Genomic DNA, 26,336 nt, shown 5'->3' on the forward strand with positions numbered 1-26,336 from the left:
AGCAATGTATGAACTGTGAACTTCCAGATGTTCAAGCTGGATTTAGAAAAGGCAGAGGAACCAGAGATCAAATTGCCAACATCCGCTGGATCATCGAAAAAGCAAGAGAGTTCCAGAAAACCATCTATTTCTGCTTCACTGACTATGCCAAAGCCTTTGACTCTGTGGATCACAATAAACTGTGGAAAATTCTGAAAGAGATAGGAATACCAGACCACCTGACCTGCTTCTTGAGAAACCTGTATGCAGGTCAGGAAGCAATAGTTAGAACTGGACATGGAACAACAGACTGGTTCCAAATAGGAAAAGGAGTACATCAAGGCTGTATATTGTCACCCTGCTTATTTAACTTATATGCAGAGTACATCATGAGAAATGCTGGGCTGGAGGAGGAAGCACAAGCTGGAATCAAGATTGCCAGGAGAAATATCAATCACCTCAGATATGCAGATGTCACCACCCTTATGACAGAAAGTGAAAAAAAAATTAAAGAGCCTCTTGATGGAAGTGAAAGAGAAGAGTGAAAAAGCTGGCTTAAAGCTCAACATTCAGAAAACTAAGATCATGGCATCTGGTCCCATCACTTCATGGCAAATAGATGGGGAAACAGTGCCTGACTTTATTTTTCTGGGCTCCAAAATCACTGCAGATGGTGACTGCACCCATGAAATTAAAGACGCTTACTCCTTGGAAGGAAAGTTATGACCAACCTAGACAGCATATTAAAAAGCAGAGACATTACTTTGCCAACAAAGGTCCGTGTAGTCAAGGCTATGGTTTTTCCAGTGGTCATGTATGGATGTAAGAGTTTGACTATAAAGAAAGCTGAGCACCGAAGAATTGATGCTTTTGAACTGTGGTGTTAGAGAAGACTCTTGAGAGTCCCTTGGACTGCAAGGAGATCCAACCAGTCCATCCTAAAGGACATCAGTCCTGCGTGTTCATTGGAAGGACTGATGTTGAAGCTGAAACTCCAATGCTTTGGCCACCTGATGTGAAGGGCTGACTCATTTTAAAAGACCCTGATGCTGGGAAAGATTGAGGGCAGAAGGAGAAGGGGACGACTGAGGATGAGATGGTTGGATGGCATCACCGACTCGATGGACATGGGTTTGAGTGGACTCCGGGAGTTCGTAATGGACAGGGAGGCCTGGCGTGCTGCGGTTCATGGGGTTGCAAAGAGTCAGACACGACTGAGCGACTGAACTGAACTGAATGAAGAAAGTTATTAAGAAACTACCTCCTAAAAAAGCATCAGGCCCAAATGATTTCAAAGGGGAATTCTACCAAACTGTTCGAGACCAGTTAATCCCAATGCCACATAAATTATTACAAGGAACATAAAATGATGAGTAGTCCAAGGGACTCTCAAGAGTCTTCTTCAACACCACAGTTTGAAAGCATCAATTCTTTGTCACTCAGCCCTCTTTATGGTCCAACCATACATGACTACTGGAAAAACCATAGCTTTGACTATATGGACCTTTGTCAGTAAACTAATGGCTCTGCTTTTTAATATGCTGTCTAGGTTGGTCATAGCTCTTCTTCCAAAGAGCAAGCGTCTTAATTTCATGGCTACAGTTACCATCTGCAGTGATTTGGGGGCCCAAGAAAATAAAGTCTGTCAACTGTTTCCATTGTTTCCCCATCCATTTGCCATGAAGTGATGAGACCGGATGCCATGATCTTTGTTTTTTGAATATTGAGTTTTAAGCCAGTTTTTTCACTCTCCTCTTTCACCTTCATCAAGAGGCTCTTTAGTTCCTCTTCACTTTCTGCTATAAAGGTGGTGTCATCTGCATGTCTGAGATTATTGATGTTTCCCCAGCAATCTTGATTCCAGCTTGTGTTTCATCCAGCCTGGCATTTCGCATGATGTACTCTGCATATAAGTTAAATAAGCAGGGTGACAATATACAGCCTTGACATACTGTTTTCCCAATTTGGAACCAGTCCATTGTTCCATGTCTGGTTCTAACTGTTGCTTCTTGACTTGCATAGAGGTTTCTCAGGAGGCAGGTAAGGTGGTCTGATATCCCCATCTCCTTAAGAATTTTCCACAGTTTGTTGTGATCCACACAGTCAAAAGCTTTAGTGTAGTCAATGAAGCAGGAGTAGATGTTTCTCTGGAACTCTTTTGCTTTTTCTGTGATCCAACAGAAGTTGACAGTTTGATCACTGGTTCTTCTGCTTTTTCTAAATCCAACTTGAACATCTGGAATTTCTTGGCTTACGTACTGTTGAAGCCTAGCTTGGAGAATTTTGAGCATTACTTTGCTAAGTGTGAAATGAGTGCCATTGTGCAGTAGTTTGAGCATTCTTTGGCATTGCCTTTCTTTGGAATTGGAATGAAAACTGACCTTTTCCAGAAGTCCTGTGGCCACTGCTGAGTTTTCCAAATTTGCTGGCATATAGAGTGCAGCACTTTCACAGCATCATCTTTAAGGATTTGAAATAGCTCAGCTGGAATCCCATCACCTCCCCTAGCTTTGTTTGTAGTAATGCTTTCTAGGCCCACTTGACTTCACATTCCAGGATGTCTGGCTCTAGGTGAGTGATCACACCATCATGGTTATCTGGGTCATGAAGAACTTTTCATATGGTTCTTCTGTGTATTCTTGCTACCTCTTCTTAATATCTTCTGCTTCAGTTAGGTCCATACCATTTCTATCATTTATTGTACCCATGCTCTCAGGAAATGTTCCCTAGGTATCTCTAATTTTCTTTTTTTTTTTCTTTACAGTTAAAAGTATTTTTATTAAAAAAGCACAAATGCAAAGAAATGAACAGAGGAAAATTTATGCGTCGAACCTGGACTGGTCACTTATGATAATATACATGCTACAATTCGATTCTCCCCAATCATTCCACCTTCACCCTCTCCCACAGAGTCCCAAAGACTGTTCTAAATGCCTATGTCTCTTTTGCAGTCTCTTATACAGGGTTCAGGTTACCATTTTTCTAAATTCCATATATATGCGTTAATATACGGTATTGATGTTCTTCTTTCTGGCTTACTTCACTCTGTATAATTGGCTCCAATTTCATCCACCTCATTAAAACTGATTCAAATGCATTCTTTTTGATGGCTGAGAAATACTCCATTGTGTATATGTACCAAAGCTTTCTTATCCATTCATCTGCAGATGGACATCTAGGTTGCTTCCATGTCCTGGCTATTATAAACAGTGCTGCAATGAACATTGGAGTACATGTGTCTCTTTCAATTCTGGTTTCCTCGGTGTGTATGCCCAGGAGTGCGATCGCTGGATCATATGGCAGTTCTATTTCCAGTTTTCTGAGGAATCTCCACACTGTTCTCCATAGTGGCTGTACTAGTTTGCATTCCCACCAACAGTGTAAGAGGGTTCCCTTCTCTCCACACCCTCTCCAGCATTCATTGCATGTAGACTTTTGGATAGCAGCCATTCTGACTGGTGTGAAATGGTATCTCATTGTGGTTTTGATTTGCATTTCTCTGATGATGAGGGATGTTGAGCATTTTTTCATGTGTTTGTTAGCCATCTTTATGTCTTCTTTGGAGAAATGTCTGTTTAGTTCTTTGGCCCATTTTTTGATTGGGTCACTTAGTTTTCTGGAATTAAGCTGCAGGAGCTGCTTGTATAATTTGGAGATTAATCCTTTATCAGTTGCTTCATTTGCTATTATTTTCTCCCATTCTGAAGGCTGTCTTTTCACCTTGCTTAGAGTTTCCTTTGCTGTGCAGAAGCTTTTGATTTTAATTAGGTCCCATTTGTTTATTTTTGCTTTTATTTCCAATATTCTGGGAGGTGGGTCTTGGAGGATCCTGCTGTGATTTATGTCGGAGAGTGTTTTGCCTACGTTCTCCTCTAGGAGTTTTATAGTTTCTGAAGAGACCTCTCGTCTTTCCCATTCTATTTTTGTCCTCTATTTTGTCCTCTATTTCTTTGCATTGATCACTTAGGAAGGCTTTCTTATCTCTCCTTCCTATTCTTTGGAACTCTACATTCAGATGGGTATATCTTTCCTTTTCTCCTTTGCCTTTAGCTTCTCTTCTTTTCTCAGCTATTTGTAAGGCCTCCTCAGACAACCATTTTGCCTTTTTGCATTTAGAGGTATTAGACCAATGCAATTAGACTAGGCAAAACAATTATAGATGTAAAAATGCGTAGTTCAGTTCAGTCGCTCAGTCCTGTCCGACTCTCTGCGACCCCATGAATCACAGCACGCCAGGCCTCCCTGTCCATCACCAACTCCCAGAGTTCACTCAAACTCATGTCCATCGAGTCGGTGATGCCATCCAGCCATCTCATTCTCTGTCGTCCCCTTCTCCTCCTGCCCCCAATCCCTCCCAGCATCAGAGTCTTTTCCAGTGAGTCAACTCGTCGCATGAGGTGGCCAAAGTATTGGAGTTTCAGCTTTAGCATCAGTCCTTCCAATGAACACCCAGGACTGATCTCCTTTAGAATGGACTGGTTGGATCTCCTTGCAGTCCAAGGGACTCTCAAGAGTCTTCTCCAGCACCACAGTTCAAAAGCATCAATTATTCGGCGATCAGCTTTCTTCACAGTCCAACTCTCACATCCATACATGACCACTGGAAAAACCATAGCCTTGACTAGACGGACCTTGGTTGGCAAAGTAATGTCTCTGCTTTTGAATATGCTCCGTAGGTTGGTCATAACTTTCCTTCCAAGGAGTAAGTGTCTTTTAATTTCATGGCTGCAGTCACCATCTGCAGTGATTTTGGAGACCCAAAAAATAAAGTCTGGCACTGTTTCCACTGTTTCCCCATCTATTTCCCATGAAGTGATGGGAACAGATGCCATGATCTTAGTTTTCTGAATGTTGAGCTTCAAGCCAACTTTTTTTCACTCTCCTCTTTCACTTTCTGCCATAAGGGTGGTGTCATCTGCATATCTGTTATTGATATTTCTCCCGGCAATCTTGATTCCAGCTTGTGCTTCTTCCAGCCCAGCATTCCTCATGATGTACTCTGCATAGAAGTTAAATAAGCAGGGTGACAATATACAACCTTGATGTACTCCTTTTCCTATTTGGAACCAGTCTGTTGTTCCATGTCCAGTTCTAACTATTGCTTCCTGATCTGCATACAGGTTTCTCAAGGAGCAGGTCAGGTGGTCTGGTATTCCCATCTCTTGAAGAATTTTCCACAGTTTATTGTGATCCACACATTCAAAGGCTTTGGCATAGTCAATGAAGCAGAAATAGATGTTTTTCTGGAACTCTCTTGCTTTTCGATGATGCAGCGGATATTGGAAATTTGGTCTCTTGTTCCTCTGCCTTTTCTCAAACCAGCTTGAACATCTGGAATTTCACGGTTCACGTATTGCTGAAGCCTGGCTTGGAGAATTTTGAGCATGACTTTACTAGCATGTGAGATGAGTGCAATTGTGTGGTAGTTTGAGCATTCTTTGGCATTGCCTTTCTTTGGGATTGGAATGAAGACTGACCTTTTCCAGTCCTCTGGCCACTGCTGAGTTTTCCAAATTTGTTGGCATGTTGAGTGCAGCACTTTCACAGCATCATCTTTCAGGATTTGAAATAGTTCAACTGGAATTCCATCACCTCCACTAGCTTTGTTTGTAGTGATGCTTTCTAAAGCCCACTTAACTTCACATTCCAAGATGTCTGGTTCTAGGTGATTGATCACACCATCGTGATTATCTTGGTCGTGAAGATCTTTTTTGCATGGGTAAAATGGGTAAAGGGATGTAAAAATGGGTAAAGGGATGTAAAAATATCTCTATTTATAGATTACATGATAGTATACCTAGAAATTCCCCATAGATTCAGTAACAAATTCAAACAATAATAGTAACAGCAGAATATAAAATCAGCATATAGAAATCAGTAGTTTCCATATATACAACTAACCAGACAGAAGAGAAAACCTCATTTAAGGTAGCAACAAAAAAGATAAAATGCTTCAGAATAAGTTTAACAAGAGATGTGCAAAGTTATATGAGGAAAAATTTAAAACACTCCTGAAAGACCCAAAGGTAGACTTACACAAATGGGAAGGCATTCCTTATTTGTGGATAAGATAAATTAAGATCATAAAGATATCAGTTTCCCTTCTTAGGTCTCTATTTTTAAGTTATAAATGTAATATGATTGCCCCAAATATACCTAATAAGCTGTTATCTGGAGCTGGATAAGTTGATTGTAAAGTTCATATGAAAAAGCAACATGGAAGAATAGCCAGGAAAATCCTGAAAAAGAAGGGCTTTGAGGGGGGACTGGCCTTTCCAGTCTACAAGGAGTTTAATGTTTTGCAAGCAAACATTTTATGAAGCTTTTCTAATTTAAACAATATGACACATATGGATGGACAGACTAACAGACTAAAGGAAGAAAAATTCAAAGTCCAGATTTAGATCCATGTACAATGCAAATTTGGTAGATGATACATGTAGCAAGCTTTGTTTTTGACATTTAAATTCTTCATCCATCTGAAATTGATTTCCTTTCTCTTTTTAGCATTCTTACAAACATCTTTATTACATTTCTTTAACACTTCCCTACATGCATTACAGAATGACTGTTGCATCCATTCACTTACATAATGCTGTTCTCAATATAGCAATCCTAGCAATCTTCCAAACATCTTTATTACATGTGTTCTTTAAAGTTGATTTTCATATACAGTATGAGATAGATAGGGATCCAGTTTCATCTTTTCCTTTATAGATAACCCCTTTTTCCCCACTGATCTGGTATGCCACCTCTATCATATCCTAAATTCCTATGTATGTGTGGGCAAGTTCAGGACTCTGTTCTAGTCCACTGGTCACTTTCTTTATACCTGTTCCAATTCAGTGCTATCTTAATAACTATATTTTCTCATTAACTCCTGATAGTACCTCCTGGCTGTTTTGTAGCTATACAAAGGCTATTTTTGTCAGGGACAGAAAGAACGGGCCTTCAGAGGAAGACAGTTAATGGTGGGTAATGGTGGCAGGTGATGGCAGAAGCATTAGACATTTTGCCAGCCAGCTTGCCTCCCCTATTTCCTCTTTTGTCCTCAACAACACTATACAACATGGAGGGGTAAAAGGTGGCCCTGGATTTGTGGAAGCAGCCTTGCCCAGCCCCATACTTGGAAGCTAAGATGGCAGACACATCAGGACTCTGGCCCCGCTACCCTATCTACTCCCATCCAGTTTGCAGACCACCAGGAATCCTCTAGGATACTCAGCTCAGTGTGTCTAAATATTTACCAGTCAAGTGTGGGGTACAGTTTGACTTCTCTTCACCCAAACTTCCCTAGCCTGGTGATTTACTTACATCAACTTGGTTATGCAGACCTAGAGGGTGGGTTGCTATGGGAATAGGGACTTCTCTTTCCTTGCTACCTGCACTCCAGGTGATTTATAGCTCAGCAAATGTTTGTAGAGGGTTCATGATGTGACAGACAGAGTTCGAACCCAAGGCCTCTCTGGATCCAGTCCCTTCTCTGGGCCCAGGATTCATGGTCCCTGTGCTATAAGGAAAGAGAGGGTGCTTCACGGTGAGAATCAACAGGGTAAGTGACTTTGGGATTGTGTGAGAGAGAGAGTGCAGGAGTGAGGGAGCAATTGGTGGAAGAAGCAAGGGAGATATGTTCAGAGGGTGGGGGACTTCATTTATTCCCTTTCTTTTTTTAACTTATTTTTTAATTGAAGTATGTTATTTACAGTATTATATTAGTTTTAGGTGTACAGCATAGTGATTCACAATTTTTCTTGATTATATTCCATTTATAGTAATAATAAAATATGGCTATATTCTCTGTGCTGCACAGTATATTTTTGTAGTTTACAGGGTTTTCTTTTGAGGGGCCAATTTCATTGAAGTGTAACAAGTTCATAAAAGGGAACATATATAGCTCACTGAATTTTCACACAGTGAACATAGTCCTCTCTTCTGCATCCAGATCAAGAAACAGAACGTGAACCAGATAGATCCCCAGCACAGTTAGAAGCTGGGAATCTTTCAGAGGCTTGAGGAAGTGGTGATGGGAGGTTGAAGGGCTTAAATTGGTTTATGATGTTGAAGAAGATGAAGCATCCCCAGCCCACTGCGGCTGAGTAGAAGCCTGGATCCAAGGCCAGAGGCTATTGTACATGAAGATTTAATAGCAGATATCAGGTCACCAAGGAAGACAGCAAAGTTTATGCCTTCATATCCTTGCACTCAGGGTCCCTCCACAGGGATTGTGCAAAGTTGATACTCAGGTATGTGACTTTGCAGGGGTGGCAGGGAGGCACCTGGGGGTGATTGGGCAGAACACTGCTCTGTGTGCTTCTCTACATAGCTTCTGCTTTTGGAAGAGAAGGGCCACAAGGATGAAGGATGGGCCCGGAAGCCAGGGACCGGTGAAAGGAAATAGCAAACAGCAGGAGTGTGGAAACAAGGAGGAGTGTGGATCAGGAAGGAAGGAAGAGAGTGAGGAGAAGGTGGAGGAGTGAAAAAAAGGATAGAACATGGAGAAGGAGCAGGAGCAGGGGGTCAGAAGAGGAAGAGGGGCCAGCAAACAAGAGCAAGGAACAGAAAGAACAGGGAAGAGCTGGATCTGTGTCTGCAGGCATTTTGTTGCTCAGTTGCCAAGTCGTGTCTGACGCTTTGTGACCCCATGGACTGTAGCACGCCAGGCTTCCCTGTCCCTCACCGTTTCCCACCGTTTGCCCAAGTTCAGTCCATTTAACTGGTGATGCCATCCAACTATCTCATCCTCTATCACCCTCTTCTCCTTCTGCCTTCAATCTTTCCCAGCATCAAAGTCTTTTCCAATGAGCCAGCTCTTCCTATCAGGTGGCCAAAGTATTGGAGCTTCAGCTTCAGTATCAGTCCAGTGAATGTTCCAATGAATATTCAGGGTTGATTTCCTTTAAGATTGACTGGTTTGATGTCCTTGTTGTCCCAGGGACTCTCAAGAGTCTTCTCCAGCACCACAGTTCAAAAGTATCAATTCTTTGGTGCTCTGCCTTCTCTATGTACAGTGCTCTCACATCTGTACATGACTACTGGAAAAACCATAGCCTTGACTATACAGACCTTTGTTGGCAAAGTAATGTCTTTGCTTTTTAACATATTGTCTAGGTTTGTCATTACTTTCCTGCCAAGAAGCAATCTTCTTCTAATTTCATGACTGTAGTCACCATTCATAGTGATTTTAGAGCCCAAGAAGGGGAAATCTGTCACTGCTTCCATCTTTTCCCCTTCTATTTGCCATGAAGTGATGGAACCCAATGCCATGATCTTAGTTTTTTAATACTGAGTTTTAAGCCAGCTTTTTCACTCTCCTCCTTCACCTTTGTCAAGAGGTTCTTTAGTCCCTCTTCGCTTTCTGCCATTAGAGTGGTATCATCTGCATATCTGAGGTTGTTGGTATTTGTCCCAGAATGTTGATTCCAGCTTGTAACTCATCCAGCCCAACATTTCTCATGATGTACTCTGCATTAAGTGAAATAAACAGGGTGACAATAAACAGTCTTGTTGTACTCCTTTCCCAATCCTGCACCAATCAGTTATTCCATACAAGGTTCTAAATGTTGCTTCTTGACCCGCATACAAGTTTCTCAGGAGACAGGTAAGATGGTCTGGTATTCCCATTTCTTTAAGAGTTTTCCACAGATTGTTATGATGCACATGCCAAAGGCTTTAGTGTAGTCAATGAAACAGAGGTAGATGTTTTTCTGGAATCCCCTTGCTTTCTCTGTGATCCACCGAATGTTGGCAATTTGACCTCTGGTTCCTCTGCCTTTCCTAAACCCAGCTTGAACATTTGGAAGTTCTCAGTTCACATAATGCTGAAGCCTAGCTTGAAGGATTTTGAGCATAACCTTATTATCATGGGAGATGAGTACAATTTTCCGGTGTTTTAAACATTCTTTAGTACTGCCCTTCTTGGGAATTGGGATGAGGATTGACCTTTTCCAGTCCTGTGGCCACTGCTGGGTTTTCCAAATTTGCTGACATATTGAGTGCAGCACTTTAATAGCATCACCTTTTAGGATTTTAAATAGCTCTGCTGGAATTCCTGCAGCCATACCTGTAGATAATCAGGACCCCTCCCTGATATACTCCTCCCTGAGCCCCTTCCAAGACTACACAACTCAGTGAACATTCTCATCCATCAAAGAGCCTAAAGCGGGTGAATACCATTCCCTGATGGTCAGTAAAGTGTGACCAGATGTCCCTTTGCTGGGACAGATTGTGATCCCCAAGTGCTCAGTCCCAAAGATCCAGGACACTATGGGTTGGGGACAGAATTTTCTGTGGATCGCCAAAATCGGGAGCACAGCATGCTGGGATTAGGAGTACTTGGTAGAAAATGCTCCAGGGAGGGGACACTTTGTTCTAGGGCTGGGACAGAGACAGGCCTGAAGATGAGGTGTCCACGCAGGGTAGGGACATGCAGGCTGGCCTGAGATAAGGAATTCCTAGAAGAAAACTTCCGGAGAAGGCAATGGCAAGCCACTCCAGTACTCTTGCCTAGAAAATCCCATGGACGGAGGAGCCTGGTGAGCTGCAGTCCATGGGGTCGCTACGAGTCAGACATAACAGCGACTTCACTTTCACTTTTCACTTTCACACATTGGAGAAGGAGGTGGCAACCCACTCCAGTGTTCTTGCCTGGAGAATCCCAGGGACGGGGGAGCCTGGTGGGCTGCCATCTATGGGGTCACACAGAGTCAGAAACGACTGAAGTGACTTAGCAGCAGCAGAAGAAAACTTCTCCCCAGGGATGTCATCACTGCTGTGGTGTGTAGATAGATATAACCACATTGCTCTTTATATTTGAGTACTTTCATGACCCACAAACGTTGATTCTGGGTTTTTTAGAACATTGATTGTCTGTGGGGAGGCGGGGAAGGGATAGGGACCCTGGGACTGAAGAATACTTAATGGATGAAGGGCTGGGTCTTAGTATCATATCCCTAGTTTTGAGGCCTCAAAGACCCACCCTATTCCCTCAACCAGAGCAAGGTCAGGGGCTTGTATTTTGGTGAGGAGGCAGGTATGGGGAAGGAGGTAGGCAGGGTGCCTTGAAGTTTTGAACTCATAATGCTTCATGGTCTCAGTAAGAAGACCCAGGAATTAAGCCACAAGGATTAACGGTGGGAGAAATGTGTCAGGGGATCACTTGGGTTTCAAACATTCAAGATTTTCCCTGTCCCAAGACTCTTCGGAAAAAAAAAAAGTTTGCAGAGCAACTGCTGTTTAGGTTCAACCACCTCACAGGACTTTATCCACTATTCTGGAACCTCACTGTGAGTCCCTGCATTAGAGGCCTTCCTGAGGTCTGCCCAGACTTACCCACATCTGAGTTACAATAAATAGTGTGGGGGTGTGGTTGGTAGCACCTGAGGGCCAGCCTGAGGCTGGTCAGGGACAGAGCCAGGAACAAAGCAGGGATCAGCAGGAAGTTGGGACTCATGGCAGGGACCTGGAGACACAGCGAGGGTGAGCAGAATTGAAGCATGAGCTTTTCGTGGCCCAGCTCACCCTCAATCAGGAGAGGATTCAGGGAACATTTAATTAATACTACTGCTTTCCAGGGGCCTGGAGTCAGAGGAGGCCCTCATGATGTGATGGGGGGAAAGGAAAGTGAGACTTGCCCTCAGGTACCAGTGGCCCCACCTCCACCCATCAGAGCTGTAATTCTTCACAAAGGTCCAGCAGGAGGCCCAGGCTCAGTGGTGGATAAATAGTTAACAACAAAGAGGTGTGGCCTGGGCGTTCCTGCCCACATGAACTCTCTATTTTGCTTTTTTAAGAGCTCATATCTTCAGCCTTCTATTGCAGTGGGGGCTGATATTTGAGGAGTGTCTGGGGTTCCAACAACTTCTTATGCAGACTTTCAACTAATCTCTTTTTTCAAGCTCTACCTTCACCTCTACATCCAGAGAGAATGTGTCCCCTAATCATTTCCTTTGGTGGGCGCTCCACGGTATAACTGGAGTTGGTCCTCAGATTTCATCACTACTGGCATAGGAGGTGTCCCAGGCTGGAGAGTGAGACCTAAGTGTCAGTCAGTATCGATGAAAAGGAAGAATTGTTCTACCTCTTCATCTGTCATTGGGAGTATGGAGAGATGTTTCAACATATAGGGTAATATATTGAGAGCTGTTCCAGAAGGGAGATTTTCCAACTAGAGATATCTAAGGATGGGGAAATGTGTCAGTGGGGAAGGTGGTCAATCTGTAGGGGCTATGTGAATGGATGAGGTTTTATGAATGGAAAGACTTTTCAAGTGAGTTTAGCAATGAGGTACATATCAATGGTGGGTATTTCTGAATGGTTCTGAATGGTAAAATTTGACAAAGAGAGCGTTTTGATAGGCATGCCTGAATGGGGAGATATGCCAGTAGAATGTATTCTTGGGAAGATTTGTTGATAGAGGTTGTCAATGAGAATTATGTCACAGAAAGGTATTCATGATTAGAGAGATTTGTCAACTGAGTGGTCATAGAAGATATGCCAATGGATTGGGTAATCATCAAGGGAGATATTTGTCACTAGAGTCCATCAGTGGATGATAGATTGCTCCTGGGTATTTGTGAATGGGGAGATTTGTCAGTGGGAGGTCATCAATGGAGATACATCAATCAGATGTTTATGAATAAAGAAGGTAGCTCAACAGAGGTATTTATTACTGGGATATTTGTGGAAAATGGAATTTGTGACGAGAGGGGACATTTCAAAGGAAAGAGATGCCAAGGGTTTAGAGATTTGTCACCTGTAGTTTTGGCAGCAATAGAGATTTATAAATGTGATGATTTGTCCACAGTGAGGACTTCACAGTGGGGAACGTTATCACTGAGGGGCGGGCTTGTCCTCAGAAGTCTTTGAAAATGTCAGTATTTTTAAGTGGGGTGATTTGCGCACAGGGAAGCAGTGTAAAAGTCTCATATAATAAGAAAAAATAATACAAGCATATTAAATATCTGTTACATCTCTGGGGAAGATTATCAGGATGATGAGTTAAACTAAATTTTCCCGTTCAGTTCAGTCACTTAGTCATGTCCAACTCTTTGCGACCCCATGAACCACAGCACGCCAGGCCTCCCTGTCCATCACCAACTCCCGGAGTTCACTCAAACTCATGTCCATCGAGTCGGTGATGCCATCCAGCCATCTCCAGGGTGCATTCAATTATTACTACTGATATTATACATTATTTCTAATATTGTAAATTATCATTCCTGACATTAAACATGATTTTCAGTATTGTAAATAATCATTAGTGATACAGATGATCACTATTAAACATTAAATTACATTTATCATACTGCTGCTGCTAAGTCACGTCAGTCGTGTCTGACTCTGTGCGACCCCATAGACGACAGCCCACCAGGCTCCGCCATCCCTGGGATTCTCCAGGCAAGAACACTGGAGTGGGTTGCCATTTCCTTTTCCAGTGAATGAAAGTGAAAGTGAAGTCGCTCAGTTGTGTCGACTCTTTGTGACCCCATGGACTGTAGCCTACCAGGCTCCTCCATCCATGGGATTTCCCAGGCAAGAGTACTGGAGTGGGGTGCCATTGCCTTCTCTGACATTTATCATACTACTCCTAATTAATTCTTACAAGTGCTATGTACCTAGCACTGTTCCAGGCACTTTACATGTAAAGTTAAATGCCTATGAGTTAGGCATTCGTTTTATACCAATCTTCAGTTCAGTTCAGTCGCTCAGTCGTGTCCGACTCTCCGCGACCCCATGAATCACAGCACGCCAGGCCTCCCTGTCCATCACCAACTCCCGGAGTTCACTCAAACTCATGTCCACAGAGTCGGTGATGCCATCCAGCCATCTCATTCTCCGTCGTCCCCTTCTCCTCCCGCCCCCAACCTTTCCCAGCATCAGAGTCTTTTCCAGTGAGTCAACTCGTCGCATGAGGTGGCCAAAGTATTGCAGTTTCAGCTTTAGCATCAGTCCCTCCAATGAACATCCAGGATTGATCTCCTTTAGAATGGACTGGTTGGATCTCCTTGCAGTATAAGGGACTCTCAAGAGTCTTCTCCAACACCACAGTTCAAAAGCATCGATTCTTCGGCGATCAGCCTTCTTCACAGTCCAACTCTCACATCCATACATGACCACGGGAAAAACCATTGCCTTGACTAGACGGACCTTGGTCGGCAAAGTAATGTCTCTGCTTTTTAATATACTATCAAGGTTGGTCATAACTTTCCTTCCAAGGAGCAAGCGTCTTTTAATTTCATGGCTGCAATCAGCATCTGCAGTGATTTTGGAGCCCAAAAATACAAAGTCTGACACTGTTTCCACTGTTTTTCCATCTATTTCCCATGAAGTGATGGGACCAGATGCCATGATCTTTGTTTTCTGAATGTTGAGCTTCAAACCAACCTTTTCACTCTCCTCTTTCACTTTCATCAAGAGGCTTTTGAGTTCCTCTTCACTTTCTGCCATAAGGGTAGTGTCATCTGCATATCTGAGGTTATTGATATTTCTCCCAGCAATCTTGATTCCAGCTTGTGCTTCTTCCAGCCCAGCGTTCCTCATGATGTACTCTGCATATAAGTTAAATAAGCAAGGTGACAATATACAACCTTGACGTACACCTTTTCCTATTTGGAACCAGTCTGTTGTTCCATGTCCAGTTCTAACTGTTGCTTCCTGACCTGCATACAGGTTTCTCAAGAGGCAGGTCAGGTGGTCTGGGATTCCCATCTCTTTCAGAATGTTCCACAGTTTATTGTGATCCACACAGTCAAAGGCTTTGGCATAGTCAATGAAGCAGAAATAGATGTTTTTCTGAAACTCTCTTGCTTTCTCCATGATCCAGCGGATGTTGGCAATTTGATCTCTGGTGCCTCTGCCTTTTCTAAAACCTGCTTGAACATCTGGGAGTTCACGGTTTACATATTGTTGAAGCCTGGCTTGGAGAATTTTGAGCATGACTTTGCTAGCGTGTGAGGTGAGGGCAATTGTCCGGTAGTTTGAGCATTCTTTGGCATTGCCTTTCTTTGGGATTGGAATGAAGACTGACCTCTTCCAGTCCTGTGGCCACTGCTGAGTTTTCCAAATCTGCTGACATATTGAGTGCAGCACTTTCACAGCATCATCTTTCAAGACTTGTAATAGCTCAACTGGAATTCCATCACCTCCACTAGCTTTGTTAGTAGTGATGCTTTCTAAGGCCCACTTGACTTCACATTCCAAGATGTCTGGCTCTAGGTCAGTGATCACGTTATCGTGACTATCTTGGTCGTGAAGATCTTTTTTGTACAGTTCTTCTGTGTATTCTTGCCACCTCTTCTTAATATCTTCTGCTTCTGTTAGGTCCATACCATTTCTGTCCTTTATCGAGCCCATCTTTGCATGAAATGTCCCCTTGGAATCTCTAATTTTCTTGAAGAGATCTCTTGTTTTTCCTATTCTGTTGTTTTCCTCTATTTCTTTGCATTGATCACTGAGGAAGTCTTTCTTATCTCTCCTTGCTATTCTTTGGAACTCTGCATTCAAATGCTTATATCTTTCCTTTTCTCCTTTGCTTTTCGCTTCTCTTCTTTTCACAGCTATTTGTAAGGCCTCCTCAGACAGCCATTTCGCTCTTTTGCATTTCTTTTCCATGGGGATGGTCTTGGTCCCTGTCTCCTGTACAATGTCACGAACCTCCGTCCAGAGTTCATCAGGCACTCTATCTATCAGATCTAGTCCCTTAAATCTATTTCTCACTTCCACTGTATAATCATAAGGGATTTGATTGAGGTCATACCTGAATGGTCTAGTGGTTTTCCCTACTTTCTTCAATTTAAGTCTGAACTTCGCAATAAGGAGTTCATGATCTGAGCCACAGTCAGCTCCTGGTCTTGTTTTTGCTAACTGTATACAGCTTCTCCATCTTTGGCTGCAAAGAATATAATCAATCTGATTTCGGTGTTGACCATCTGGTGATGTCCATGTGTAGAGTCTTCTCTTGTGTTGTTGGAAGAGGGTGTTTGCTATGACCAGTGCATTCTCTTGACAAAACTCTATTAGCCTTTGCCCTGCTTCATTCCGTGCTCCAAGGCCAAATTTGCCAGTTACTCCAGGTGTTTCTTGACTTCCTACTTTTGCATTCCAATCCCCTATAATGAAAAGGACATCTTTTTTGGGTGTTAGTTCTAAAAGGTCTTGTAGGTCTTCATAGAACCGATTAACTTCAGCTTCTTCAGCATTACTGGTTGGGGCATAGGCCTGGATTACTGTAATATTGAATGGTTTGCCTTGGAAACGAACAGAAATCATCCTGTCATTTTTAAGATTGCATCCAAGTACTGCATTTCGGACTCTTTTGTTGACCATGATGGCTACTCCATTTCTTCTAAGGGATTCCTGCCCACAGTAGTAGATATAATGGTCATCTGAGTTAAATTCACCCATTCCAGTCCATTTTAATTCACTGATTCCTAGAATGTCGACGTTCACTCTTGCCATCTCCTGTTTGACCACTTCCAATTTGCCTTGATTCATGGACCTAACATTCCAGGTTCCTATGCAATATTGCTCTTTACAGCACCGGACCTTGCTTCTATCACTGGTCACATCCACAACTGGGTATTGGTTTTGCTTTTGCTCCATCCCTTTATTCCTTCTATAGTTATTTCTCCACTGAGCTCCAGTAGCATACTGGGCACCTACCCACCTGGGGAATTCCTCATTCATTATCCTATCATTTTGCCCTTTGTCACTGTTCATGGGGTTCTCAAGGCAAGTATACTGAAGTGGTTTGCCATTCCCTTCTCCAGTGGACCACATTCGGCTGTGGTCCATGTGATCAGATCGGCTAGTTTCCTGTGATTATGATTTCAGTTTGTCTGCCCTCTGGTACCCCCTAGCAATACCTACCGTCTTATTTGGGTTTCTCTTACCTTGGTCGTGGAAAATCTCTTCACAGCCGCCCCAGCAAAGTGCAGCTGCTGTACCTTACCTTGGACGAGGGGTATCTCCTCAAGGTCGCCCCTCCTGACCTTGAACGTGGAGTAGCTCCTCTCGGCCCTCCTGCGCCCGCGCAGCCACCGCCTGTTGGACGTGGGGTAGCTCCTCTCGGCCGCCGGCCCTGGCCTCAGGCGTGGGGTAGCTCCTCACGGCCGCACCTCTTTGTGTGGTTCGTTGCGCCGGCGCCGGCGTCTCTCGCGTCGCGTCTGCGCCGCCGGGGCCGGCGTCTCTCGCGTCGCGTCTGCGCCGCCGGGGCCGGCGTCTCTCGCGTCGCGTCTGCGCCGCCGGGGCCGGCGTCTCTCGCGTCGCGTCTGCGCCGCCGGGGCCGGCGTCTCTCGCGTCGCGTCTGCGCCGCCGGGGCCGGCGTCTCTCGCGTCGCGTCTGCGCCGCCGGGGCCGGCGTCTCTCGCGTCGCGTCTGCGCCGCCGGGAGTGGAAACTGAGGTATAGAGATAATGTAATTTCCCCAAGGTCACAGAGCTAGTACATGGAATGGGCAGGATCTGAATGCAAATGACCCGGCTTGAGTGTTTACGTTCTTAATCACTACACTACACTACCGGTCTAGAAATTTAAATTACTGTAACATTATACAGGAAGTTATTGTTATGAGAGTTTCATGTGTTTTGATACCCCCAAAATACCCAGTGGGTGAATGCATTCATTAATCATACTCCAACACTAGCACAGACTTCAGAAAGATTCTGGGTAGGGACTGCAAGGCCCATCTTTCAGGGAGATGCTGGGAAAGGTTGAGGGCAGAAGGAGAAGAGGGCATCAGAGGATGAGATGGCTGGATGATACCACCGATGCAATGGACATGAACTTCAGCAAACTTCCAGAGATGGCAAGGGACAGATGCTGCAGTCCATGGGGTTTCAAAGAGTCGGACACAGCTGGGCAATTGAACAACAACAACTGAGACTTGGGTGAGAAGGGCCAGCCCCCAGGCTACCCATGGAATTGGACCCCATGCTTCACACCTCACAGGACTGCCACCCCCCAACTTACTTCTTCTCAGCCATCAGAGTCTCTTCCAATCAGAGATTCACACACAGACATGTGGAATGCTAGGGGTGAAAGGCAACGCAGTTTACTCACTTTAGTGGATTTTCTTTTTTTTTTTTGCTGCAGTGCAGCATGCGGGTTCTTAGTTCCCCAACCAGAGATTGAACCTGTGGCCCCTGCATGGGGAGTGTGGACTCTTAACCACTGGACCACCAGAGAAGTCCTTTAGTTGATTTTCTATAAGAGTGATGGGGGTGTAATGACCCCAGGACTACACCTATCTGGCCTGGAGCTCCTGCTGAGGTCTGGGGGAGGTGATCTTGTATGCTGAGACTCTGTGAAAAGGGCTGCAGTAGGGCCTGGTAGTTATCCCATGAAGTATTGAGTCCTGATCCAGGGCACTACCTGCAGGTGGGCAGGTTGGCAGGAGAACCATTTCTACAATAGGCTCTATCCTTCTACTGCCACTTTCTACTTCACCTTCCTCCCAGGGGTGAAATAATGGAGAGCTCAGGGCATTTCCCAGGTGTCTCGGTAAAGAAACTGCCTGCCAATGCAGGAGATGTGGGTTCGATCTCTGGTTCGGGAATATCCTGGGAGAAGAACATGGCTACCCACTGTAGTATTCTTGCCTGGAGAATCCCATGGACAGAGGAGCCTGGCAGGCGATAGTCCATGGGGTTGCAAAGAGTTGGACACAACTGAACACATATGCACACATGCAGAGAACAGGCCCTGGGGTCAGGAAACAGTGTAAGAATGCAGGGAGCTAGTACTAGGGTTTGGTGAACTGTCAGAAGCTGCCAAACTCTTGCAGGAAGCTGAGTCAATAGAGACAAGGCCACCAGAGCCCAGGTCCTTTCTTTGTACCCATCAGCAGAGGCTGCCATTTGCCCCTTTTGGTGGACAGGGTTCAATCCTCCTAGGGTATAACCAACATGTAAATATTAAGACACAAATTGTTGCTGGAAATATCTGCACAGGTAGCCACTGGGTGCTCAAACTCCACCCATCCCTGGGACATACCTTGAGCCCTGGCAGAACCTTCCAGGAGTACAAAAGGACATGGACCAAGAGGATCCAGGGGGCCATACTTGATGACCCAGAATGTCCTGGAGGAGACCTGGGTTCTTACTGGTAGCACCAGTAGGTAGTCTGATGGGAGGGAATTGGGAAGTCTTTTCCTTCGACAAAGTAAAAGTGTTAGTCACTTAGTTGTGTCCAACTTTGTGACCCCATGGACTATAGCCTGCCAGGGTCCTCTGTCCATGGGATTCTCCAGGCAAGAATACTGGGTTGCCATTTCCTCCTCCAGGGGATCTTCACGACTCAGGGATCGAACCTGGGTCTCCTGCATTGCAAGCAGATTCTTTACCACTGAGCCACCTGGGAAGCCTTTCCTTCAACAAAGATCTATGTAAAGCAGATTCCAGTCAACAGGACACTTGAGTGTTCTACTGAATGTTTGAACCAACCTGAAAGTCCAGGGGCCTCACTTCAGTTGGATCTTTGGAGTGTAAGGGGCAGGTTCTAGGGACTGAGAAGGGCCTGGGCTGAGCTGTGTAAGCAAGAAGTCATGAGGAAGGGAGTGTTTGGAAGGTCTCTCACTCAGGTTTTTGGGAGGAAGATGAACCAGAAAGGTGAGGTTTGAATCTAGAGGCCTAAGTTTTGGTGAATGGACAGCTGTGTAGGGGAAGGTGGAGGTGGGGGTGGGCTTATGCACCTGGTTGGTCCTGATTTTGGACCCTAGCTGCACTTCACTGCTTCAGTTGATCAAAAGAGTGAGGGGAGCAGAAGTAGGGGGGAGGGGAGAAGGGCAGAACTTGCGGATTTTCAGATAACACCTTCTCCCCCTCCCTCCTTGTCCCCAAATGAACACTTCCAAGGAATCTCCCATAGGCCGTGGGTGGGGGGCCAGGGCTGCCCTTTCTTTCAGAGTCCCTGGCTGGGTTATGTTGATGAGCGGGGACTGCTGGGCCTACTGGAAGTCTCTCTGTTCACTCAAGTCAGACTCACGGTACAAAACCTTAGGTTGCAACAGTGACACCCACAGGTTTGGATGGGGTAAAACGTCCTCCTTAGATGACATCAGGACAGCGCCTGAAGTGAGGAGCTGCTGCTGCCGCTGCTAAGTCACTTCAGTTGTGTCCGATTCTGTGCGACCCCATAGACGGCAGCCCACCAGGCTCCCCCATCCCTGGGATTCTCCAGGCAAGAACACTGGAGTGGGTTGCATTTCCTTCTCCAATGCTTGAAGCTGTTTACAAATGATTGATAGGGCATTTGTCAATGAGCTGGTCCACTGGAGGGATTTGTGAATAGGGGAATTTGCCAGTGAGGTCACCATTTGGTATGCATGCATGCGTGCTAAGTCACTTCAGTCGTGCCCAACTCCATGACCCTGTGGACTGTAGCCCGCCGGGCTCCTCTGTCCATGGGATTCTCCAGCAAGAATACTGGAGTGGGTTGCCATTTCCTCTTCCAGGGGATCTTCCCGACCCAGGGATTGAACCTGCATATCTTACACCTCCTGCATTAGCAGGCAGGTTCTCTACCACTAGCGCCACCTGGGAAGCCCCCGCCATGTGGCAGCAGTAGGATAACTTCTGGACTAGAAAGCTCAGTGCAGTAGGAACTACAAATTAGTAAAAGCTTTAAAGTATTGAGTAGAGTATTGAGTAAGTCATAGTTGGTAAGGCAGGTTACGTGACAGCAGTGCTAATGCCAATGTAGAGAATAATTACCAATACCTCAAACTATATATAAAATATAAAAAGCATTGGACACCCCTCACTCCCTCAGCATTGGTCCCAGGGTACCCCCACCAGGTCATCAAGTGACATGGGTTTGTTCTCAGACACTACACAGGGAGACTGCCTGCTGGGTGGTAGTTCTTTATTTCATCCTCTTGAGGAAAGAAAGGTGGGAGTGGAAACAGGGGTGAACACTGTGCAGGCTTTGGCTTCTGCTGGGGGCAAGATTCAGGCCATCCGGGGCTGCAAGGACTGCCAGGTGCACATCCCTGGCTCCCGGGGCAGGCAGGCCAGGTGGCGGCTCTGGAACCCCTTGTCAGAGCCTGTGAGCAGCTGGTCTGTCCACAAGCAATGAGTGTCGCTCTGCAGTTTGCAGGGGATGGATGAGCAGGGAAACACCTGGAGGAGGGGAGGGAGGAACAGCTCTGAGGGCTTCTCCTGCTGCCCCTACTGCCCCTCCAGAGAACTTTCCACTCCTCAGCTGTTAACACAGAGCTGCTAGGGAGACCTGGTGTCACCCCACGTGCGTACAGACTCAAAAACAGTCCCTCCCATTGTGGGGAACAGTCATTGGGCTTGGTGAGATGACAGCAAGCCATGTGAAGGATCAGTTTCCTGGAATGGTGGTGGGGAAGCAGTCAGGCAGGTCACCTGGGGGGACCCATCCCATTGGACGGGGAATAGCTGGCAGTAGCAGGGAACAACTGGCAAGCCTAAGAAGGAGACATGGGGCTCAGAGACAGTCACTGGGGTCAGAGGACTTCCAGGGCCATCAGGGAGCAATCCTGGAACCCTCAGAGTGGCAGAGCAGTCACAAGGGTGAGTGAGAGGGACAGAAAGCAGGCAGATAGTCTAGGGAACTTCAAATCCCCAGGTATCAGACACAGGGCAAAGGAACAAGCAGAATATCTGGAGGAACAGTCTCAGATTCAAATCAAGAACATCAAGAGAGATCAGGAATATCCCTAGGGTTTGGGGAGCAGCCATGGGGACAAGGAATAGCTAGAGGGAGCAAGAAACAAGCCATGCTTTGGGGACAAGCCCAAGGACTGCTCTCTAGGAGGTGGGCAGGCTCCAGGTACTCACTGTGCATTCTTCACAACCAGCAGCATAGGTCTTGGTGAATCCCCGGCGCTGAGCAGAACTCATGCTGTTCCAGGGAGCCACAAAACTGCAGGTGGTGATGTGCAGGTGCCCATTTGACAATTGTCCTATGGCGGGGGTGGGGGGGTGGGGATGTCAACAAGCAACTTCTGATTGGCTGAGCCAGGGACAGAGTGGCACCAAATTGGTGTCCCAGGACCACTGACACCCACTGGGCAAAGCCCCAGCTTTCTGATAGGCTGAAATTGGGGCATTCCTCATTTCAACGGGGACCATTCTTTTAGAGCCTCCCTTCCCTTGCACTTGTGCAGTTGCCAGGCAGCAGCGGAAAGTTGGCGTGGCACAGGGTGATGGGGTGGGACCTCACCAGCTATGAGAAACTCCTCACTGCGGTTCTGGGACCTGTGGAAGTATCTGCAGACGCTCTCCATGGCAGGGGTGTAGATGAACCTGATGTCAGGAGCATCCCTCAAGGCACTGAACCCTTTGAACATCTGTCAGTGGATGAGGGGAAGAGTCTTTTACTGACACAGTCCTCCCACTCCACATTCTTCCCTGAAGTCAGATAGCATCCTGAGATCACAGCTAACTTTCCCGCCAAACTGGTGGCCAGAGGCTTTTATTCTGATGAGGAGGAAGATATTAGGAACTGCTGGGGCAAGAACTGAAGGGTTACCTTAGTCATCTTGATCTCATAACGCTGGTATAAGGCAGTCTCATTGACTTCTGCGGTCCCCACGAACTTGGCCCTGATGACTGCAAAAAAAAAAAAAAATCAAGTCAAAGGGACTGCAAGGGGCCAATACAAATAATCACGATAATACTAGCAAAGCACATACTTAAATAGGGATTGCTGGATGCCAGACAGCACCCTAGAGATTTATACATTTGTTAATTGCTTCATTTGTATGTTGAATGCCTATTCTTGGCCAAGCACTGCTTCAAGTCTTTTTCCTATATTTATCCTGTGTTCGTTCACACAACAAATATTTTAGAGCACCTGCTCCATGCCAGGCACTGTTCTGGGTGTCAGGGACACAGCAGGGAACAAAACACAGAAATCTCTCCCTTTGTGGAGCTCACAGTCTAGCTAGGAGAAGAGAGACTAAACACATGTGAAATAATTAAGTATATGGGAAGTTAGAAGGTAGTAAGTGTGATAGGGAACTTCAGAGCTGGGTGAGGGGGATCAGGAGTACTAGGGGACAGGGGTTCAAGTTTTGAATAGGGTGGTCAGGGAAGGTCATTCTGAGAAGGTGACATTTAAGGCAGCCATTTATGTGGATACCTGCAGCAGCCAGTACAAGGGCTCTGAGGTTGGTCTGGGCCTTGAGTAATCAAGAAAGCATGAGGATGCAGAGCAGCTAAAGCAGAGTCACTGTACTGAGTGGAATTGTTCTAGAGGTAGGCACCCTTGTGCACCCCACTGGACTGAGAGGGAAACCAAAGCCAGGAATGTGTGGGCAAGGTGGGCACACTCACCAACTTCGGAGTTGCAGAAGGCCGTCTGTGGGTGGGGTGGGACGCAGGTACAGGCTCGGCTGGGTGCCGTGAGCCACAGCAGCAACAGGATGCCAGAGGCCATGGGTGCAAAGGGGGCCATGGTGCGTTCTGTCGGGGGTGGGGAGGAGGATTCAGAGAGCCCCCAGCCAGGCTGATCCACATACCTGGGCAGGCCTCCCACCCCACTCTACACCACATCCCTCCACACACACACACACAGTGGGGATTTTAAGGGGCTAGGGGATTTGAGAACCCAGGAGAGTTTAGGGGGATAGGGAGTCAGGAGAGTTTAGGAGTCATGGAGTTTGAGCAGTTTAGACTTTGAGCACTAGGTGAGTGGGTGAGTTATGGGGCTGCAGTGTTTAGGGGGCTGGGGGAGTTGGAGCATTTCGGGGTGTTGAAGTGGGAGGGTTGGGGAGTTGGGGCTGAAGAATTTGGGGTTGGGGAGCTGGAGGAGTTTGCCGGGAGGTTGGGAGTTTGGGGGTTGTGCATACTGAGTGGTAGAGGAGGTGGAGCAGTTGAAGGAAGTTGAGGAATTTGGAGGAGCTTGGGGATTTAAGGAGTTGACAGAGTTTGAGGGCTTAAGAGGGTGGGGTGCCTGAGGAATTAGGGTGCAGAGAAAGCTTTGAGTTTAGGGAGTTGGGAATTTGGGAGGCTGGGTATTGTGGTGGCTGAGGGAGCTTCGGGGCTTTGGGTTGCTGGGGGACAAAGAGGGAATTTAGGGGAGTTGGCAGCTGTGGCTTTAGGGGCTCGTGGCTTTCGGGGAGCAGGGGATGGTTCAAAGGAGTTGGGAGTATTGGGATTGAAAAGAGCGATTCCAGCCCCCCGCCCCCGCCCTTTCCCCCAGCTCCAGCCCAGAGTCCTGGTACCCGCCGGCCGGCCTAAGCAGCCGAGTATCAGGCAGGAAAGCTCCAGCCCAATTCCAGGCCCCGCGGGCCGCCCAAGCCCCGGCCTACCTCTGCTGTAGCCTCTCTGGGCGCTGGGTCTGCGGCGATGGCGGCAGGGCTGGAGCCGCGGAGGATAAATATCCACGCGAGGGCGGGGTAGCAGCAGCGGTAGGAAACCACAGGCCTCCAGGCTTCCTGGATGCATTACTCATCCGCCCACCATCCGTGGAGGCCAAGGGGCGGGCCCTGGGCTGCCGAAAAGGAGATGCATCCTTCTCCTCTCCCTCCCCCAGAGCCTCGCCCTGACCACCCTCCCACCCCGTCTCCACGTCAGGCACCATCCCTCCAGGCCGTCTCAGCGGAGGGTTACAGGCAGGATTCCGCACAATGCAATTCCCTAAAGTCTCCAGAATCTAACTGATCACATACCCACATACCCCAAAACCCTTCATGGGTGAAGCCTAAATGGTTCCTTCCTTCAATAAACACTTCGGTGTACAACTACTGTTGGGGGAGGCAGAGAGAAAACAAGTAGAAACAGTGGAGGGAGATAGGGCAGGTGGAGGGAGATAGGGCAGGTGAATGGAGGAAGGATACAGTGAGGAAACTGAGGCACAGAGTGGTTAAATGATTTATCCAAGCTCACAGTTAATAAGTGGCAGAACTGGGATTTGAACTCTGGTCATAGAGCCAAAGCCTGGGTCTTAACCCCTCTCAGGAAAAAAAAAAAAAAAACAGGCAAACAATCAGCGTTTATATAGCACCAACTCACTTCATGGAGAAGGAAATGGCAACCCACTCCAGTATTCTTGCCTGGAGAATCCCATGGACAGAGGAGCCTGGTGGGCTACAGTCCATGGGGTCGCAAAGAATCAGACACAACTGAGCAACTAACACAACTCACTTCAAGATCATGATAAGCCTCTGAGATGGTTATTGATATTATTCCCATTTCCCAGAGGAGGCACAAAGGAAATGAAGCACTTTCCCAGGACCACAGGGCATGGCTGGAATTTGAACCTAGGCTAACTGGTGCCAGGATTTTAACCCAGGCAGGGCACAGTCCTGGCAAGCAGGGAAGCTGCCAGTGAATGAATGAGCATTGGGGTGGGGGGAGCTGAAAGGTGGTGAAAGAGGCCAGTGAGTCAGTAGAAAACAGATCCCCTCCCGTCCTGCCCTCCCCCTTTCCCAACCTTCCCATGCCCCTGGTGGGGGGTGGGGTGAGACAATCTGTCCACCAGCTTCCAGATGCTGCCTGGATCTTCCCTGGGGTCCTGGGAAAGGGCTCTGAGGGCCAATTAACATCCTTGGTTAGTTCAGGGAGGACAGGCCAATAATAATGATGATAATGGTAGTGATGATAGCAGCCTCTTCCGGAGCACTTACTATATACTGTGCCCTGAAGCCTTCGTGTAATTCTGTCATCAGATCTGTTACCTCCTTGCTAATTAAGCTTGATTAACTCAGCAAGGTTAGCACAACCATCACCATCACCAATACCACCACAACAGAAACTACTGCCAGCACTAGGGAGTTCTTACTATTGCTGCTGCTGCTGCTGCTAAGTCACTTCAGTCGTGTCCGACTCTGTGTGACCCCATAGACGGAAGCCCACCAGGCTCCCCCGTCTCTGGGATTCTCCAGGCAAGAACACTGGAGTGGGTTGCCATTTCCTTCTCCAATGTGTGAAAGTGAAAGTGAAGTCGCTCAGTCGTGTCCGACCCTTAGCGACCCCACGGACTGCAGCCTACCAGGCTCCACCATCCATGGGATTTTCTCGGCAAGAGTACTGGAGTGGCTTGCCATTGCCTTCTCCGGTTCTTACTATTACTACACATCAAACACTGCTCTGAAATCTTTGTAACTACTCTGTCATCCGTCCCGATTACCTCCTTGTCAATTAACATCAGCGAACCTAGGGATGTTAAAACCAATAATAATAGTGCTCGACACTTTTTGAGGATGGAGGCTTCCTGTGTGCCAGATACTAAAGCCAGCACAGGCTTTAGCATGCCGGTGCTAAATGTTTTATCTGAAATAGCTGTTGTGTTCCTCACAAAATCTGTGAGTTAGAGACTGTTCATGTTCTCATTATCCTGATGAGGAAACAGACAAAGGGGTCAAGGGATCTGCCCAGGAATGAGAGTG

General features: G+C 46.5%; 2 protein-coding genes across 3 annotated transcripts in view; one reads left to right on the top strand and one right to left on the bottom strand.

The window, feature by feature from the left end:
* The window catches only part of SYN1 (synapsin I), a 61,503-nt gene that overhangs the window by 26,596 nt on the left and 8,571 nt on the right, over window positions 1-26,336 (top strand). The window lies entirely within an intron of this gene.
* TIMP1 (TIMP metallopeptidase inhibitor 1) lies at window positions 20,820-24,416 on the bottom strand. The gene is made up of 6 exons (XM_055438226.1): window positions 24,258-24,416; window positions 23,281-23,409; window positions 22,475-22,554; window positions 22,166-22,292; window positions 21,781-21,905; window positions 20,820-21,093 (listed from the first exon to the last, which is right to left on the bottom strand). Exons 1-6 carry the CDS (start codon window positions 24,391-24,393, stop codon window positions 20,923-20,925), a joined length of 768 nt encoding a protein of 255 aa, XP_055294201.1. The 5' UTR covers window positions 24,394-24,416; the 3' UTR covers window positions 20,820-20,922.

Source organism: Moschus berezovskii, chromosome X, assembly GCF_049115385.1.
Source record: "Moschus berezovskii isolate FMDL1 chromosome X, NW_MosBer_1.0, whole genome shotgun sequence".
Classification (NCBI taxonomy): domain Eukaryota; kingdom Metazoa; phylum Chordata; class Mammalia; order Artiodactyla; family Moschidae; genus Moschus; species Moschus berezovskii.

Coding starts and splice junctions, on each gene's coding strand:
- TIMP1 (XM_055438226.1), bottom strand. CDS start 24,393: ATGCATCCAGGAAGCCTGGAGGCCTGTGGTTTCCTACCGCTGCTGCTA. Junction 21,906..22,165: donor TGAGGAGTTTCTCATAGCTG/GTGAGGTCCCAC, acceptor CCCCCGCCATAG/GACAATTGTCAAATGGGCAC. Junction 21,094..21,780: donor CTGGTTGTGAAGAATGCACA/GTGAGTACCTGG, acceptor CCCCTCCTCCAG/GTGTTTCCCTGCTCATCCAT.